General features: G+C 44.6%; 1 protein-coding gene across 2 annotated transcripts in view; it reads left to right on the top strand.

The window, feature by feature from the left end:
• Nucleotides 1-19,252, top strand: part of MBP (myelin basic protein) — a 134,484-nt gene that overhangs the window by 14,285 nt on the left and 100,947 nt on the right. For both annotated transcript variants that reach the window (XM_049901898.1, XM_049901897.1), the window contains exon 2: nt 11,370-11,445. In XM_049901898.1, the coding sequence (XP_049757855.1) occupies nt 11,395-11,445 (51 nt within the window). In that variant the 5' untranslated portion in view covers nt 11,370-11,394. The remainder of the gene's footprint in view (nt 1-11,369; nt 11,446-19,252) is intronic.

Here is a 19,252-nt window from a genome sequence, read left to right as displayed (position 1 = left end):
ATGTAAAGTGTCCAGCAGGCACAGGACTAGGCTTCAGCCGTGATTATTATCCCCACAGCAGGCACCAGGCCTCTGAGCCCCGCCAGGACGGGGTGGGTGTGTCAGCCATGCCCTCACGAGTCCCCTCCCTGCCTGATCAGAGTCTGCCGGCGTGACTGTGCTCGTCCCATCTCAGTGGCCACAGATGAGCATCAGCGTGCTCATGACCTGGTTGCTTTTCAGCTTTCCACGCTAGCTCCAGAAGACCAAGCTGCTTACCTGACTGGGGACTTGTGAATGCAGTAACAGGAAATCTTCAAAGGAGTTCTCACTTAAACGCAGTCATGAATTCTGCTTCCACCTGCATTTTCGTTCCAAGAAAATACTCTTTTGTACTTTAGATGGGTGGTAGTTAAACTACACCAAAAGCAGGGTGCCCCAGAACTAGTTTTTAGAATAGCGGTTCTATCTTCAATGTCAAGGGGCCTCAAGCAGGTTTCCAACAAACTCGATTTTAACGTAATTTCATCATTTTCTTTGAAATGATCTATCGATAATTTTAAGGAAGCGTTCTTTTGTGCTGTAAATCCACTTCTCTCTGGGAGTTCTGGGGGAGACTAACAGTGGTGGCAGCCAGCTAACGGGTGGTACTGCCTGATATCGCCAAAGCCAGCATTCCCACCCCGGAACATCAAGAAGCTGGTTCTTCCTGGGCAATTCTCACATGAGTGAGTCTGCACTGGGCTTAGGAAAGGCCTCTAAGAGCCGTCAGGACGCCTAGCCCAATGCAGCTCCTGACAATGGTTCTAGGGTGTATGTAGACTTCTTAGGTGGACTGTGGCCTTGACCTCAGAGAATTGGGAAGATCGAAGATCAGGAGGAAAGGAGGCCTGGGCAGGTGAGACTCTACCCCAGCTTCAGAGGTGGGGGAGGAGGCCAGGTGTCAGGGTGCTTGGCCCTGAGCCCCCGCCTTAGGCAATCATCTGCTTGAGTTGGGAGGGTTGATTCAGAGCGGGCTGCATGAGCCCCCTGCCAGTGATTTCTGAATCTTAATGCATCCTGCTAACCGAAAGGTCGGCAGTTCGAAACCCCTAGTGGAGAAAGATGTGGCAGTTTATTTCTGTAGAGATTTACAGCCTTGGAAACCCTATAGGGTCATCATGAGTTGGAATCGACTCGACAGAAGTGGGTTTTGGATGCATCCTGCACACACACACCCACGGTGTCTGTGCAGAGTGGGCCTGTGACGGAAGGGAGGGGTGTGGGAAGCTGTGGGTGTCAGACCTTTGCCGTCGATATGTTGAGCTTCCCACCCCCTGCTCTAGTCTGTAAAACGGTGTAGTTATTTTTATGGCATGTGTGTCTCTGTGTGTGTGTGTGTGTGTGTGTGTGTGTGTGTGTGATTTATGTTTGGCTCTTGGTTTTGGTGCTGCTGGCTGTTGTTTACTATGTTATGAACACAGTATGTTACAGAACATTCTGACCTGAGAAATAGAAATGACAGTCTACAGAAAGAAGCATGGATGATAACTGCTCGGGTCTGGTAGAGAGAGGAAAATGGGGGAAGAAGAGGAAAAGGGAGAGAGGGAGAGACAGAGACAGGGAGGGGGAGGAACGGAGTAGAAGTTAGTCACTAAGTTACATTATTTTTTTCCTTGCGAAATCCCTTATTTATTTTACACACGTGTTCCTTGCCCTTTTGAACCTGGTCTCTGGGTTTTATTTTACAAGTCAGAGAGGTACGTTGTCCACCCGGCCAACTTGATGCATCGCCAACCACTCTTCAGGGGGTGGGGTATATTTTCATCTCTGCAGGTGGGGTGGGCGGAGGTGACACCTCAAACCCCGACCACGCCAGGGCAGGTCTCTGAGGGTGCAGCTGGCTGCTGTCCCAGTTACAGGAGGTTTGCTCCGAGGGTTTAGCCATATAAGACTGGGTAGGCCTGTGCTGGGGCCATGCCTGTCCTGCTACCCCCACCCTGTGCTCCATTGGCTTGGAGTCAGGGGGCCCTGCAGTGGGCTATTCTCCACACCCTACAGCTTTCTGCTAGGCTGTCCGTCCTGTATTAGCATTCCCGAAAAGGAAATGATGTGGCCCTTGGGAATTTTAACTCTTTCCCATTCATTACCTTTATGCAGGCTGTCCCGTTCCTGGGACACATTGTCTACTCCTCTCTCCTTCAATCTGAATACTGCACAGTATTTTCCCTCAAGGTTCGACCCACAGCCCAGTTGTCAAAGAAGCCTTTACTGGTGTGTAAAATCCACATCAATCTCTCCATTATTTCCATTCTTCTGGAATGGATATCACCTCCAAAACACAACAATACTCCTATGCACCAGGCGCCGCTCACCCAAACCTGGCAACCAGGCCAGAAGTAACCTGATGTCAGTTGATCTCAATTAGGAGGGAAGGAAGGGTTCAGTCAATCAAGTTAAAATGAGCCAATGGTTGATCTTCTGCATTTCTTCCTCCTCTTACCTTTATAAACCTCATTGTACCTCGCCTCTCTGAGCCATTTGCTTTTTCTAGAATCAAAATGGTTCCCGATATGCATATAAGGAGCCCTGGTGGCGCAGTGGTTAAGCCCTTGGCAGTTGCTCCATGGGAGAAAGACGTGGCAGTCTGCTTCCGTAAACATTACAGCCTTGGAAACACTATCGGGCAGTTCTGCTCTGTCCTATAGGGCCACTGCGAGTTGGAACCGACTAAATGACAACAGATATATGCATATAGAATAAGTGTTTAGAATAAACCCTCTGTCCAGTTTCGGTGAGTTTTGATTATTTTTAACACAGGAAACGTTAGCACTTTGGGATCATAGCTGGCTCCCTGTTGGTCTGCATCTGCACTCAGCGCCACAGGTGACAAACAAGCTCTGTTCTAAGAGAAGGAGTTACACTATTGGGATGCTACCAGGGCCGTTGGCCTTGCGTGCATTGCCTTATTTAATCCTTGCCACACTACACGGCAGATATTGTTATCCTCCGTTCTCAGAGGAGAAATCAGAAGCTGAGAGAAATTAAATTTGCTAAGCTCCCCCAGCAAATAATTATTGGCAGGGATGGAATTAAACCCCAAATAATTGCTGGCATATACTTTTCACCAGCTGTTATTGCAAGATATTAGGTAGAGAATTAAGAAAGTCTCTACTGTTTTTATTATGAAACTTGTGTGTCCAGGTACATGTTTATAAGAAACAGGCTTTCATTATTCATATGTTTTCTCAAGGTTACTTGATAGAGTAAGGAGCACTGGTGGCTCAAGGGTTAAGCACTCAGCTGCGAAACCGAAAGGTTGGCAGTTCAAACCTGCCCAGCAGCTCCGCGGGAGAAAGACCTGGCGATCTGTTGCCATAAAGATTACAACATAGAAAACCCTATGGGGCAGTTCTACTCTATCACCTGGGGTTTCTGTGAGTCGGAATCGACTCGATGACACCCAACAACGACTGTTAGGGTAAGGCGTTACTTTTCTTTATTGTGCTAATTAATAATTTAGGAATGTATGTTATCTTAGACCTATCCTCACACTCTTTTTTTCCACACAGAACACATTCATAATGTAATTAGGAGCCCTGGTGGCACAGTGGTTGAGAGCTACAGCTGCTAACTGAAAGATTGGCAGTTTGAATCTACCAGGCACTCCTTGGAAACCCTGTGGGGCAGTTCTACTCTGTCCTATAGGATAACTATGAGTTGGAATCGACTCAACGGCAATGGGTTTTTTCGTTTGTTTGTTTTGATTAATTCCTATTTTTCACTGTGATTTAGCTATCTAGTGCTGTTTTAAAAGAAACATCACAAGTGGATGGCTTTAACAAAGAGAAATTTATTTTCTCATAGTCTAGTAGAAGTCCAAATTCAAGATGTCAGCTCCAGGGGAAGGCTTTTTCTCTCTGAAGGAAGGTCCTTCTCATCAATCTTCCCCTGGACTAAGAGCTTCTCCTCACAGGAGCCCCTGGTCCAAAGGACACACTCTGTTCCCAGTGCTTTTTTCTTGATGCTATGAGGTCCCCAACTCTCTGCTTGTTTGCCTTTCATCTCTTGTAAGATAAAAGGTGGTGCGGGCCATACTCCAGGGAAACCCACTTACGTTAGATTAGGGATGTGACCTGAGCAAGGGTGTTACATCCCACCCTAATGCTCTTTAACCACATGCAGAGATTATGATTTGTAACACATAGGAAAATCACAAAATGGAGGACAACTACACAATACCTAACCAAGCTGACACACATTTTGGGGGGACACAATTGAATCCATGACACACTGTAATATATTCCTAGAGGCCTTGATGTACTTCCACCTAGATTCAGTCTCCTCAGCTTTTCTTAACTGGAAATTGAGAATCAAAGGGCCTAGTTTACAGGTTATTCCTGTAATTCAAGCATGACGTGGTTTATAGAAACGTGAAGGATGAAGCCAATCACTGTAAATTATTCCTGTATCTCCATAGAAACATTTTAGAATTGTTTTCTTGAACATGGGCTCTAAAAAATATTGTGCAATCAGTAGCAAGTTATAAAAGCAACGCTGAAAGAACTATAAACCTGTAAAAATGATACAGCTGTGATCTGTGTCACACAGCATGGGCATAAATACACTGTACACATTGGTTATGAATAAGCCCAAACACACAGTGAAGCACAAAAAAACACAGAGTTACTTCCACACTACCATAAATTTGATCTTGCGTTGCTGTACCGAACTTGTGTATCAACTAAACTCTCAACAGGGACGAAGTTTGTCTCCTCACATTTTAGAAGGTTCTAGGAGGGGGCTGAGGTGATTTGTTGGACCCCATCTACCAGGCTAGCTCTCTAGGAAGATTGGAATTAAGGTCTTCTTTATCCCACGATAAATTTATTTAAACAAAGGGTTTTGCAATATCTCCAGTGTCTATAAAACTGCACCCAAAGGTATTTCAGAAATGGCCCATTTGGCGTTTTAAAATCTGAAGGCTTCTCTGAAGGTTTGGAGAATTGTTTTCTCTTGAATCTCCTATTTGCATCCCACACCCTTTCTTGTCTCCCCCAGCCTGCAACACTCGGTATGGTCTTAAACCAGCAAAAGTTGCATTACTTCCTTCGATTTAGCTGTCAACCAGGAAGCAGGCTCTTTTTTTTTTTTTTCTGTTCATTTGTTTTCTTAATAGGTTTTATTATGCCAATTGATTTAGATGTCCCCTGAAACCATGGTCCCCAGACCCTCGCCCCTGCTACGCTGGCCTTCGAAGCCATCAGTTTTTTCAGGAAACTTCTTTGCTTTTAGTTTAGTCCTGTTGTGCTGACCTTGCCTGTATTGCATGGTGTCTTTCCCTTCACCTAAAATAGTTCTTATCTACTATCTAATTAGTGAAAAACCCTCTCCCCCCTCCCTCCCTTCCCCCTCTGGTAACCATCAAAGAATATTCTCTTCTCTGTTTAAACTATTTCTCCAGTTCTTATAATAGTGGTCTCATACAATATTTGTCCTTTTGCAACTGACTAATTTCACTCAGCATAATGCCTTCCAGATTCCTCCGTGTTATGAAATGTTCAGGAAGTAGGCTCTTGGGTGTGGGCTAGTTGTGTGATGTAACTTCTGGCTTCTTAGTGGCAGCTGGTATTTTTACATCTTCCACTTCCCTGGACCTTGTCAGGCAAAGAGTGATGTACACGTGTATGGGGACTTTCATAAACATCTCTGAAATGTGTATGAGATAGCAGATAGCTAGGAGCTGGATGGAGGCCCCTTGAGTTGCCCACCACCCGCCCTGGTAACCCTGGGCCTGGCGAAGGGGAGAGAGCCCCACAGCTCCAGAGAGTTTCATTATCAGAGCCTGAGGCCCAGCATTGGGTACACCCCTGGAACCTGGGATGAGAACTAGGTCTCGTATGCCATATTTATACTGGAAAGAGTTGAAACAACCCAGCCTTTCCACTCCTGGCTATAAACCCAAAGGAATTGTCAGACTAGGATACTTGTACACCAGTGTTCATTTCAGCATTATTAATATACAATGTATATGCTCCAATGTATAACCGTTGTTATATTATTCACAAGAGCCAAAAGGTGGACACAGGCCAAGTGTCCATCAACAGCTGAATAGATAAACACAATGTGGTATAGCTATACAATGACATATTATTCAGCCATAAAGATACATGCTATCCTACGGACGAACCTTGAAAACATGATGCTGAGTGAACTAAGCTAGACACATAGGGACAAACATTATAGTGATATCTCCTTTATATGATAAGTGGCAAAATGGTTAAGCACTGGACCACTAACTGAAGGGTTGGTGGTTCAAACCCACCAAGAGGCACCTCAGAAGTAAGGCCTGGCAATCTGCTTCTGAGAAGTCACAGCCTTAAAAACCCTATGAAGCAGTTTTACTCTGCACACATGGGGTCACCATGAGTCAGAATCGACTTGATACTAACTAAAAACAGCAACAACAAAGAAGAAGAAATGTCTAGAATAGAGACAAAAGCTTATTAATGGTAACCGGGGGACTGGCGGGGGTGGGGGATGAGGAGTAATTGTTTAAGGGGCACTGAGTTTCCGATTAAAAGCCAAAAACAAACAAACCCATTGCCATCCGGTGGATTCAGACTCCCAGTGACCCTGTAGACCAGAGTAAAACTACCCCATAGGGTTTCCCAGGCTGTAATGGAGTTTCTGTTTAGGGGGATGAAAAAAAATATTTGAAAATGAATAGTGGTGATGGTTGCACCGTATGGTGACTATCCTTAATGTCACTGAGTTGTACACTTAACAATGGTTAAAATGGCAAAGTTTGTTACGTACTGTGTGTATGTGTATATATATATCTATATATATACATATAAAACGATCAAAATAAAGTTAAAAAAAGAAAACAGCTGGAACTCCCTGTAGAGGGCCACTGGTTACTACAGGGAAGAGTAGGTGTCCTGCCCAGCATTCCACCGCTGACATTTACATGCCAATAGATTTTATCCCCACACATACCTTAAAGTCCTCCACAAGGTAACCTTCAGCGGTCTCAGCTACAGTAAGCCTATCATTAAAAATAAAAAGCCGTACTCTTAAGATGGGGTGCTTCCCAGTACTCTAGGTTGTGGCTCTAACTGTAAATGTGTCATCTTAGCCCTGCAGCTAACAGAAAGCGTGCGTGGATGGCCACGTGCACATGTGGAAATTCTCGGTCCTTTTGACCTTTGAGAAGTCTGATCTGGAGGTGACTTTCCATCTAAATTGCCTATGGCAGCCCTGGCAGCCCGGATACAATCTGAACACCTTTCGCTCCTAGCGCAGCTCTGCCCACTTTGCCTTTTCTGTTTCACAAAGAGCTACTAAAATTACCCGAGAGATCTTCAGAGTCAGACGGGCCTCCATGAAGCCTCCTACGAGTCCATCAGGTTTTTCTCTTGCCCTCTCAATTGAAAGTGATGACAAACATTCAGCTCCTTCTGTCTGCAGATGGTTTCTTTCTGCAACTACAGAAGCCCTGGAAACCAGCTGCCGGGCGGTTCTCAGTCCCGGTAGTGGTTACATCTGTCCTCCTGTACCATCCCTCTCCCACCTCAGAGCACAGAGTGGGGCCGAGGGCTCACACTAATGAACCAGGCTGTCAGGCACTCAGGATCACAGACCACAACGTGTGTGAACTTAACGCTCTGTGTGGTTCTGAGCACAACGTGATCACAACTCCTGTATTGAAGTTCAGAAAACAGCCTTCCCATTGGTGAAGGGCCCCCATCTCAGAAGACTACCACACACACTGCTATTTTGTCTTCCTTGCCTTTCTTGTCCTGCCAGTATGTTAATTGTGCCTTAAAGGCTAGAATTTACTTTGGCTGCTAACAAAAAGTAAAAAAAAAACACCAGATGCAATACGTTTTTCCTTTAAATGATGCATCTCAGAAGAAAGCCTGGCAGTCTGCGTCTGAAAGGTCACGGCCTTGAAAATCCTATGGAGCACAGTTCTCCTCTGACGTACATTGGGTCACATGAGCTGGAGTCGACTTATCAGCAACTTTTTTTTTTAATGATACATATGGGACCAGTGGTGGTTCAGTGGTAGAATTCTCACCTAATGTACGTGAGGAAAAAAAACCCGCCTCCGTCAAGTCTATTCTGACTCACAGTAACCCTATTAGACATAGTAGAACTGCCCCATAGGGTTTCCAAGGAGTACCTGGTGGATTCGAACTGCCAATGTTTTAGCTAGCAGCCATAGCTCTTAACCGCTACACCACCAGGGTTTCCAGGTTCAATTCGCCTCATAGCTTTTAACCACTACACCACCAGGGTTTCCAGGTTCAATTCACCTCATGCGTGTCCACCACCGGTCTGTTTGTGGAGGTTCACATGTTGTGATGATGCTAAACAGGTTTCAGTGGAGCTTTCAGACTAAGAAGGGGAAGAAAGGCCTGGCAACTTCCAAAAATCAGCTAGTGAAAATCCTATGGATCACAACAATCTGATCTCCAATCAACCATGGGGATGGTGCAGGACCAGGCAGTGTTTAGTTCCATTGTACCTGGGGTCGCCATGACTCAGGAGCCGACTCCATGGCAGCTGACAACAACAATAAATCATGTGTATAAAACAAATTTCCCTTCTATTAATCCGAGAGGCCAGTCAAACGTTTCTGTTTTTCTTATAATCTAATTAGTTTTATATAGATTCTGATCTTGACTTTCAGTATTTCAATCTATTCTATGCTTAGTAGTCTTGAGTATTCTGAATATTGATTAAAATATTTCACGCAGTTATCCCAAGTGCAGAGCCCTGGTGGCGCAGTGTTTAAGAGATCGGCAGCTAACAAAAAGGTTGGCAGTTCGAATCCACCAGCCACTCCTTGGAAACCCTGTGGGCAGTTCCACTCTGTCCTATAGGGTTGCTATGAGTTGGAATCGACTCAATGGCAATGGTTTTTTTTTTTTTTTTTTAGTACCAAGGGGAGGAGTCCCTGGGTGGTACAAATGGTTAACACCCTTGGCTGCTAATGAAAAGGGAAAGGTTGGAGGTTCGAGTCTACCCAGAGGCACTTTGGAAGGAAGGCCTGGCTATCTGCTTCTGAAAAATCAGCCACGGAAAACCTTATGGAGAACATTTCTGCTCTGTACAAATGAGGTCGTCATGAGTTGGAGTCAACAGACCAATTCTTAAAACCCTACAAACCGTATTGTGAACAGGAAGATAGATATAAGGGTTTGATAATTGTTATTCTGTATATTATATAAATATTGTAATTTCTCAATATTTAGCTAAGATACCACTGCATGAACTTAAAGAGGACAAACATTGGAATAACAGCTATTCTATACCCAGCACTCAGAGTCATGTCTCACAAGGGACACTCACTCATGTTTGCTGACTATTGTTAGACCCCAAGAGAACGAGAACAAAAATAATTCTCTTTCCTTCTACCCACTCTCATAAGTAAAGTACCATGTGTGCCCCAAACCTCCATTTTCCCAATGAAAACATTACTCCATCAAGGCTTTTGAGGTAAGGTAGATGATAGAATCCCACTGGATACTGAAATTATCTGTAAAGGTAGGCTTGCATTTTTACAGTTACTCATATTAAATGTTGCTTTTTTCACTCTCATTCATTAAACAGTTGCATTCAAACACTTCACGGGTGGTAGTACCTTTATCATCATGGGAACCTCTTCTTTGATTTACCTACAAGTTTTCCAGAGCACATTATCACCACTTTGATCTAAGTTGTTGGAAGCACAGCACTTTTTTTTTCAATCTCTCTAATGATGCCCTGGAAACCCTGGTGGCATAGTTATTAAGAGCTATGGCTGCTAGCCAAGAGGATGGCAGTTCAAACCCACCAGGCGCTCCTTGGAAACTGTATGGGGCAATTCTACTCTGTCCTATAAGGATGCTATGAGTTGGAATCGACTCAACAGCTATGGGTTTGGTTTTTGGTTTAATGACGCCCTCACTGGAAATGAGAGCACCCATTTTACATAATATTCAGGTAGATGGGGCTTTTCCTTCCTCATACAGTTGAATGTTTATGGTCTCCACAGTGTAACAACTCACCATATCCAACATACATGGGGAGATTATGCTCCTAGGAGTAACTACAGCACTGTACAGTTTTATGGCATCCCTTCCCAGCCGTTCATTCCACCATCCATGGTCAGGTCTGGCTACTTGGGAGAAAGTATCCCTCACAAAGAACTTCATTCTTCATTGGAAAGGCACCAGTAGCACTGTGAAAAAGTCAAACATTAGGCAATTCCCTCTTTTCTAAAGAATGGCTTTTGGGGAAGAAACTTGCCTCATAGTCAGGCCTATGTGATATTTTGTAAATCGCCCCTTCCCATTTTTAGAAGACAATTCATTTTATTACCTTTCAAGGACAGTTCTTTCTGGGCCTGGCAGGTAAGAATACAAAAATAAAACCAAACCAGTTGTTGACCAGTAGACTCTGACTCATGGTGGCCCCATGTGTGTCAGAGTAGAACTGTGCTTCATAGGGTTTTCAGTGGCTGATTTTTGAGAAGTAGACTGCCAGGCCTTTCTTCTGAGGCACCTCTGGGTGGGTTCAAATGGCCAATCTTTCAGTTGACAGCCGGGCACATTCGCTGTTAACCATTTGTACCACCCAGGGACTTTCACAAAGAAAACATCATGGAAAACTACATTTAAATTGTCTGTCATAGGTGATGGTGTAAGGGGCCCTCAGGTAGGGGATACGGATGGATATGCTATTTGTCTGGAATGGGCCTGGCTACAGTCTTCAACTGTGCCCTTTTGGGGGAAAAAAATTATAGATTTACTGCTAAGGCTTGAGTTGGAAAATAAAAATGAGAACACATTCTTTTTTTTAATCCAATTTTATCTTCTCTGCAAATTCTGCGGATTCTTTGGATACCTGCCTGATAAGCAGTCCTCAGTCTGATATTTGTTGTTTCTGTGTTAGCAGGGGCTCTTTAAGGCAGTTAGCACCCCATATCTGCTTATTACCTTTTATTTTTAGAAGAGTGGTGAGTGCTTTTCTGGTATCTCAGTTAATCTCATCACATTGCACCTAAACAGGAGAGGTGAGTCCCTCTCTTTAATATATATTTATGCATAAATCATCTGTGAGGTTTCTTGAGATGGGTTGACATTTTTTATAGATGAGGAAACAAACTAAAATGTGTTTGTTACTGAACAGAATTTGGGTACTAGTAGCTAATCTACTTTCTAGCTCTTTCCATAGACTTATTAATAACCCGGTTTTCGTGTGTCTCTTGAGTTTCAGGGGTTTAGTTTTTTCTTCTCTGAAGTGGGCATAGTACTATCTCACAGGATTGCTGTTCTGACTGAAAGACAACGTAGAAAACTGTATAAGTACTTGTTTTAAAAGTACTTTTTTTAAAACTAACCCTTTTTTTCTTTTAGCTTCTGAAAAGCGTATTCGTTCACAATGGGAAACCATGTGGGAAAGCGAGAGTTAAATGCTGAGAAAGCCAGTAAGGTAAGACGTGAGTCCAGCATAAAAACCCAAATCTTCCCTAAAAACGTATGTTTTGTTTTTGTTATTAAGCACAAGATCCTTGATATAGTGGGATAAAGGATAGGTTTCAGCCGCCATAGCTCTTCCCGGATGGTTGGTGGAAAGCTGGGCCTTCTTGACTAATTTATTCTGGAATATTGCATGTCTATAGACCCTGACCTAGAGAGAGAGAAAGAAAGAGGAGAAAAAAGAGAGAAAGGAGAAAGAGAGATGGAACAAAGGGAGAAGGTAAGGAAGGAGGGGAAAAGAGAAAAAAGAGAGGAAAGATGGAAAAAGAGAGAAGCAGAAAAATAGAGGAAAAAAGCAAAGAAGGCAAGAAAGAAAGCAAAGCAAAGTAAAGAAACAGAGTGAGGGGGCTCCCATTCCTTGTCCACGTTCTGTGATTTGTCCCAGAAGTAGGGAATGGTTCTCAGAAAAGAGATTATAAAACTTCTTTGCTCTCATGCAAAAACATTTTTGTATTTTCACCATTTCCTATTTCTTAAATAGAATTTTCAATTTCACTCTGTCTAGTTAGCTGCTGCTCTAGAAAAAAAGAGCGTGAAAACTCAGACCAGTGGCATAGCAGTGAAGCAATGAGATTGCCTACCAGCTCACAGCCTGATTCTGTGTGTTCGTCTCTATTGCTCTCCTGTCATCACACTTGGCATTTAGCTCTCACTTTCAGTTCTTGCATATGCATTCCCCTGATCATTTTCTGGAAGAACTCATTCTGAATCTCAGATGTTTGGCTAAAAGACAGACAATATTCGAGGCCCTTCCTTAGAACTACACTAAATCAGTCACTTGCATTCAGACTAAACCAAACCCGTTGCCATCAAGTCAGTCGATTCCAACTCATAGCAATCCGATAGAACAGAGCAGAACTACCCCATAGTGTTTCCTAGGCTGTAATCTTTACAGGAGCAGACTGCGTATCTTTCTCCAGCACAGCAGCTGGAGGTTTCAAACTGCTGACATTTCAGTTAGCAGCCAAGCGCTTAACCACTGTACCACCAGGGTTCCTGCGTTCAGATTAGCGGAACAAATTTGGCACACCTGGTGTAAGCCCCTGTTAACATTTCTTATCCAGCTGAACACTGTGGCCCCTCACCTGCTTTTCCTTCCTGTTTCTGTAACTCTCAACTTTGGCCACTCATTTGAATTACCAGAGGAGCCTTTAAAACTACCAGGTCTAAGCCCACCCTCATAGATTCTGACCAGATTCTGACAGCAGGATTTGTGAGTGCTCTCCAGGCTTGAGAGCAGGGCTGCAGGTCCTTCCCACTCCTGTGTGTCCTAGACTGGCCTGTCGGGTTTTCTTTTGAAACTTTCCTGCGTTGTAGGCTCCTATCCCCAGAAACTGTTAGGGCAGCCTCAGCGCACAGACTGCAGCCTCAACTCCTCCAACCCAGCCCAGCTCCCCAGCCCTCTGTGATCTCACATAGTCGACCTTCCCAGAGGTATCTTCCACCACACCCCTCACCTCCCTTTACTGTAGAAAGTTTGGAAAATGCAAAGAGGTAAATGCAGCGTGGTGCAACATTGTTGTTGTTGTGTGCCACTGAGCCAATCCCACGTGACAGAGTAGAGCTGCCACATAGCGTTCCCTAGGCTGTAATCTTTACAGAGCAGATTGCGGGTCTTTTTTCCTGTGGAGCCGCTGGTGGGCTCGAACCACTGACCCTGCAGTTAGCAGCCGAACGCTTAACTATTGTGCCACCAGGGCTCCTTCATGGCTCAGTAGTGGTCCTCAACCTTTCTCCTCTGGAGAGGCTTACAACAGATGATATTCATGTGGGCCCCAGATCACAGGCCCTCTGATTCTCCAGCTCTGTGTCCATCCCCTGCCCCCAACTCCAAAATCATTTCGCATTGCCAGGAAGTAAGCCTGACACCATGGACAAAACTGAACCCACCCTAATGTTAAACAAACAGCAAAAAAAATAAACCAAACCCATTGCCATCCAGTTGCTTCTGTCTCATAGTGACCCTATAGAACAGAGTAGAACTGTCCCATACGGTTTCCAAGGAGCGCCTGGTGGATTCGAACTGCTGACCTTTTGGTTAGCAGCCGTAGCTCTTAACCACTATGCCACCAGGGTTTCTACCCCTCATATTAAAAAAAAAAAAAAAAATTTTTTTTTTCTCATATTAGAGGGGGAGAAAAGGGATATTATTCCACTTATTTGGTACTTTAACTTGACACGAACTTATTTGTGCCACGTCTCAAGACAAATTATAATTCCCCAGGATGTCATGGTGCAAAGGATGGAAACCCTCAGCTTATACACAGAAGTGGTTGAAAAGCGTCAGCCGAATTGAATCAAGTTGCAGCCCCAACAGCCCTGTGCCCTGGTTCTGTGATGCCGTTTTCACTTCATACTGATGGGCTTGGCAGTGTTTGCATGTCACTGACTTGTATTTGGACCTAATTTCTGTATCAGTCAAGAGGATAATTTTCCATCATTTCTTTCCGATCATCCGTGCAAAGGAAATAAGTGGTTATATACTGTTCAGGCCCCTATTTTATCTTAATTACAGTTACGAATCTTATTGTTTAGCCACTTGCTGAATGATGTCAGCTCCAAGGTGAACCAGGCGGGATTTACATTTTCATAAGGTTATTATTGATTGGGAATCCCCTTTTCCCCAATGGAAAGAAGGATCCATTTTATAAATATGTAAATAGTTCTCCTGAACACTGAGTCAGGGATAAGTCATCATTTTATGTAACACATTCTTAACCTGTATTACTAATAACCTTGTGGTTACTATAATTATTAACGCCATTGAGCATATTGTATAATGAACATAGTTTCTGCAACCGGAGGGTATAGTCTCAATTTAAAGTGAAAGAAGAAAAAACACCTTTTTCTCAGGGAGCTTAAGACTGTTAAACATCGCATGGTACGTTAAGTCTTAGAATGACTGACCCTCGACTCTTATTTCTAAAAACCTCTCTGTGGGTTGCAGTTTCTTTCCTGTTGTTTGACATTGTAAAACACTGAGATAAGTGTTTTAATGTGCTTAATTCTATGGAAGTGAGGTTTTTGAGCAACAAAAAGCCTAGGCTGTGCTTTTGTTTTCTGAAATCTAATTTTGAAGTTCCAGTGATTTAAAAACAAACCAAAATATTGAGAATTAAAAATACTTTGGTTCCTATGGGTAGTTTTTACACGTAAGTGACCTCTTTACAACATTTTTTAACCCGTTTGACTATATTTGATGTCTTTTGAGACAAGTGCTCTGACATGTCACATGCCACGTACATGTTACATGAAACATGCATGTATGTTAGCTAGCATGTGCATGCATGGCATGTGGCATTGTGTTCTAAAGTGGAACCAGAATAGAAAGAAATTAAACGAACTCCCCACCCAATCCTGCACCATCTTGTCTATTTCTGGTTGTGATGTTGTTATTGCTGGTAGCTGCCATCACATCGATGCTGACTCACGGCGACCCCTTGTGTGCAGAAGAGAACTGCTCCATAGAGTTTTCAAGGCTGTGACCTTTCAGAAGCAAATCTCCAGGCCTTTCTTCTGAGGTGCCTCTGAGTGGGTTCAAACTATTGATTTTTTGATTAGTAGTCCAGTGCTTAACCATTGCACCATCCAGGGACTCTTTCTGTATGTGATACCGGGAGGTATTTTTTTCCTTATGACAGAGGCCAGGGGAGGCTTCTGTCTGATGAGGCTGTGACTGTGACCTCTTAGCAGAGGGCACTGCAAGGAGAAGGGGAGCCCCTCTCCCTCACACCGACCAGCTTCCTCGTTGTGCCTGCTCCATTGCCTGTGCCCAGGGACCCCTGGGCTTGCTCCTCACCTTCACTAACACCCATCTTCCCAACATCATCCATGGAAATGCCTTCCTCCCCTCCCATGTCTAACCCCCTCCCAGCTGCCTGCATAGACCTGCACCCATGGGGTAGAATATCCATCCCCCTGACCTGTTATTGTCTGGTTCCCCCATTAGCAGGCACAGGATAGGACTCTTCTCCCTCCTTTCTTCTCTCTCTCTGGAACCTAGAACACAGTGGCACACAGCTGACTCACAAATGTCTTTGAATGGATGAGTTAATCATACAGCATTTTCTGCCTTTTTCTTTTCTTTTCTTTTCTTTTTTTTAACATAAACGCTTGCGTTCCTGGGCAAACTGTGCTAAGAACATGCTCTCTGCCCAGCACTCTACTGGGCACTGAAGAGGGGGTGAGGAAGACACAGTCCCTTCCCCGAGGAAGGCACAGTCCACAGCCCTCAGGTTTTCTCCACTGACTCACCACCTTGGAAGTTCCCCTCCCTCTCTCTCCCCTCCTTAAGATACACGCCAGAGTGTAGGGAGGAGAGTGGGGCTGCCGTAACAAAACACCACACACTGAGTGGCTTATAACAGAAACTCCCTCTCCCTGAGTTCTGGAGTCCACAGTTCTGACTTCAGGGTGTTGGCAGGGCTGTGCTCCCACCAGAGGCTCTAGGGGAAGATCCTTCTTGCCTTGTCAGGATTCTGGTGGTCCCAGGTGTTCCTTGTTTTGCCGCAGTGTCACTTCATCACCTCAGCCTCTGTCGTCACACGGCCGGCTTCCCTCTGAGTGTCTCTCCTCCTTTTTTATAAGGACACCAGTCATGTTGGATGAGGACACGCCCTACCCCAGTACCTCCTCATGTGAACTTAACTGATTACATCTGGAAAAGACCCTATTTCCAAAGAAAGTTACATTCACAGGTACCATACTGTACATACCATACCCATTGCCATCAAGTCGATTTCGACTCATAGCGACCCTATAGGACAGAGTAGAACTGCCCCATAAGGTTTCCAAGAAGCACCTGGTGGATTCAAACTGCCAACCTCTTGGTTAGCAGCTGTAGCTTTTAACCACTATGCCACCAGGATTTCCACAGGTACCAGGGTTTGGATTTCAGCATATCTTTTTGAGGGACACATTCCAACCTGGAACAGGGTACCACACTAATGGATAAGTTTGAAATTTCTCTGATTGTTTAAAAAGAAAGGACACACTTTTTAAATCATGCATTGTTAGTTACAAATAACACCAGGGCATGTTCCAGGTAACAATGTGATTGAGAGCCCTGGTCTTGGCGTTCCAGGAGAGAGAGAATATTAGATCGCTGACCTGCACGGAAGAGACATCATGAATCAGAGGTGTTATTGGAAGTGTGATTCATTGGTGTAGTACATGAAGAGATTCCTTCAGGGAAGAGCAGTTTCAGGGACTCATTCTCATTCTCAGAACTGAGGAAAGCCCCATTTTGCCTTTGACTCCCTAACTTTAGAGTCACAGTGGAATTTGATTTCCAAAGGGCCCCATCTCCTTAAGGTACCAGCATTTTACAACCCTTGCCTTTTGTTATTTGGCTCCACTGTCGAAATAGTGGAGCCCTGATGGCGCAGCGGTTAAGGGCTTGGCTGCTAACCAAAAGGTTGACGGTTTGAATCTACCACCTGCTCTTTGGAAACCCCATGGAGCAATTCTACTCTGTCTTACAGGGTCGCTATGGGTTGGAATTGACTCTACAGCAATGAAGTTTTTGTCTCAATAGTAGTTGGGCAGAACCAGGAGGAAGTGTTTCCAGATGTCCTGGAGAGCCCAGGGGTTGGGCTCATGAGAGCTCCACAGAGCCTGGGCAACACTCAGGGTCTCCACCGGTCCCAGACCCACAGAAGGCTCCAGAGAGAAAAATGGCTCTGTGACCTGAATATAGGCTTCCCACGCCCAGGCTGTTATCCTTGGTAATTAGGACCCAAATCGAAGGTAGATAAGATTTTTGGCTCAACTGGCTACTGTTGTTGTTGGGCGCCATCGAGTCAATTCTGATTTATAGCAACCCCATGAAATGGAGTAGAACTGCCCCCATACGATTTCCAAATCTTTACAGGAGCAGATTGCCAGGTCTTTCTCCCGTAGAGCCGCCAGGTGGGTTCAAACCACCCATCTTACAGTTAGCATCTGAGCTTATAACCGCTGTGCCACTGGGGATCCTTCAACTGGCTGGTAGAGGAATTCATTAGCTTTTGTTGATAGTAACAAGAGGTTTCACACCAGTGGTTCCTCAGGAGGATAGAATAGTGCCCACATAATCTGCTTAGGCTGCTCTGGTCTTCTGCAGCCTTTCTCAGATGCTGCCCATCTCTTAAGCGTGGGTTGGCTCTTTGGTGATTTCTGGTGGCAGCTAAGCCTCCAGCTAGTGACTCAAGGGTTAAAGATGCACCAAATGATATCAAAGCCAGTACTTATAATAGCACCTCCCAGGAGCCAGGCCCCTTGTAGACAGCATCTGCACCCTCTGTGTCATTTGATAAACCCTAGTGCGGTTGCTGCTTAGAGAAAGGAAAATGCCACCCAGCAGTGTCTGCCACCTCACCCCTGCCAGCAGAATGGACTCTGTAAAAAAAACTGTTGCCGTCTAGTCGATTCTGACTCACAGCAACCCTGGACTCCATACCAACCATCAGATTTTTTGTGTATACTCCTGCCTCCCATAAGACGGCATAATGTGTCTCTCCTGTTCACTCAGACTGGGCATTTCCTGTTTCAGAGTTTGAGCTTCCTGTCTCCCCCGCCAGGCGCCTAACCTCAGAGGCATCACCACCATAAACCCACATCCTCTTGCTGCATGCATGGCTAGCACCACCCGTTCTGGCTCCACTGCTGTGGCTCACGTCTGAGGACAAGAAAGCATGGGTTCCAGAACCTTCCACACCTTGGCACATGCCTTTGGCCCTCACGCCTCACAGCCCAGGGAACCCAAGATCTTGTCCCCACGTGCTGCACTCATAATATTTCATTCAGCCCGTTTTCATACTAAAACCAAAACCAACCCATTGCCATCAAGTCAATTCCAACTCATGGCGACACCATGTGTTACAGAGGAGAAATGTGTACCATAGGGTGTCCTTGGCCATAAACTTTGCAAAAGCAGATCACCAGGCCTTTCTTCTCAGGCCCCACTGGGTAGGTTTAAACTGCCAACCTTTAGGTCGGTAGTCGAAAGCAAACTGTTTGCACCACCCAGGGATATATCTCCATAATGTTGTTATTGTTGTTGGGTGCTATCAAGTCAACCCCATCATAGCAACCCCATGTGACAGAGTGGAGCTAGCCGATAGAGCTTCCTAGACTGTAATCTTTATGGGAGCAGATCACCCAGTCTTTTTTCCCATGGAACAGCTGGGTTGGTTCGAACTACCAACCTCTTAGTTAGCAGCCGAGCACTTTAGCTGCTGTACAACCAGGGCTCCTTTTCTCCATATTATGAACCTTAAAATTATCATCTTCCCTTTACCAGTGTTTTTTTTTTTCTTTACCAATGAGTGAATCTCAGCCCTGGGTGACTGACTTGCCTGAGGCCAAGTACCTGATAAGGGAGGAGCTAGAGCGTGAAGCCACGGTTGCGTGTCTCTAGATCAGCCTGAGCAACTAGAGTGTGAAGCCAGGGTTGTGTGTCCCCAGATTGGCCTGCACAATAGAAATATAACACAACCCATGGATGGAATTTTAGCTTTTCTAGTAATCAAGTTAAAAAAGAGTAAGAAGAAACAAAATAAAATAATTTTTCAGATATATTTTGTCTAAACTAATGTACCTAAAATATTATCATTTCAGCATATAATCAATTAAAATTGTCAGTGAAATATTTTGCACTTCTTTGTTTTGTGCTCAGTCTTCACGATCCAGTGTGTGTGTTAATAAACTTACGCCTGGAGGATATTAGGTGGCGTTACCATGTATTAATATAAGTCGTAACAATTCCCAGACAAGAGGGA

Source organism: Elephas maximus, chromosome 11, assembly GCF_024166365.1.
Source record: "Elephas maximus indicus isolate mEleMax1 chromosome 11, mEleMax1 primary haplotype, whole genome shotgun sequence".
Lineage (NCBI taxonomy): Eukaryota > Metazoa > Chordata > Mammalia > Proboscidea > Elephantidae > Elephas > Elephas maximus.
Note: the sequence above shows the minus strand (reverse complement) of the source record. Positions and strands in the feature narration are given on the sequence as shown.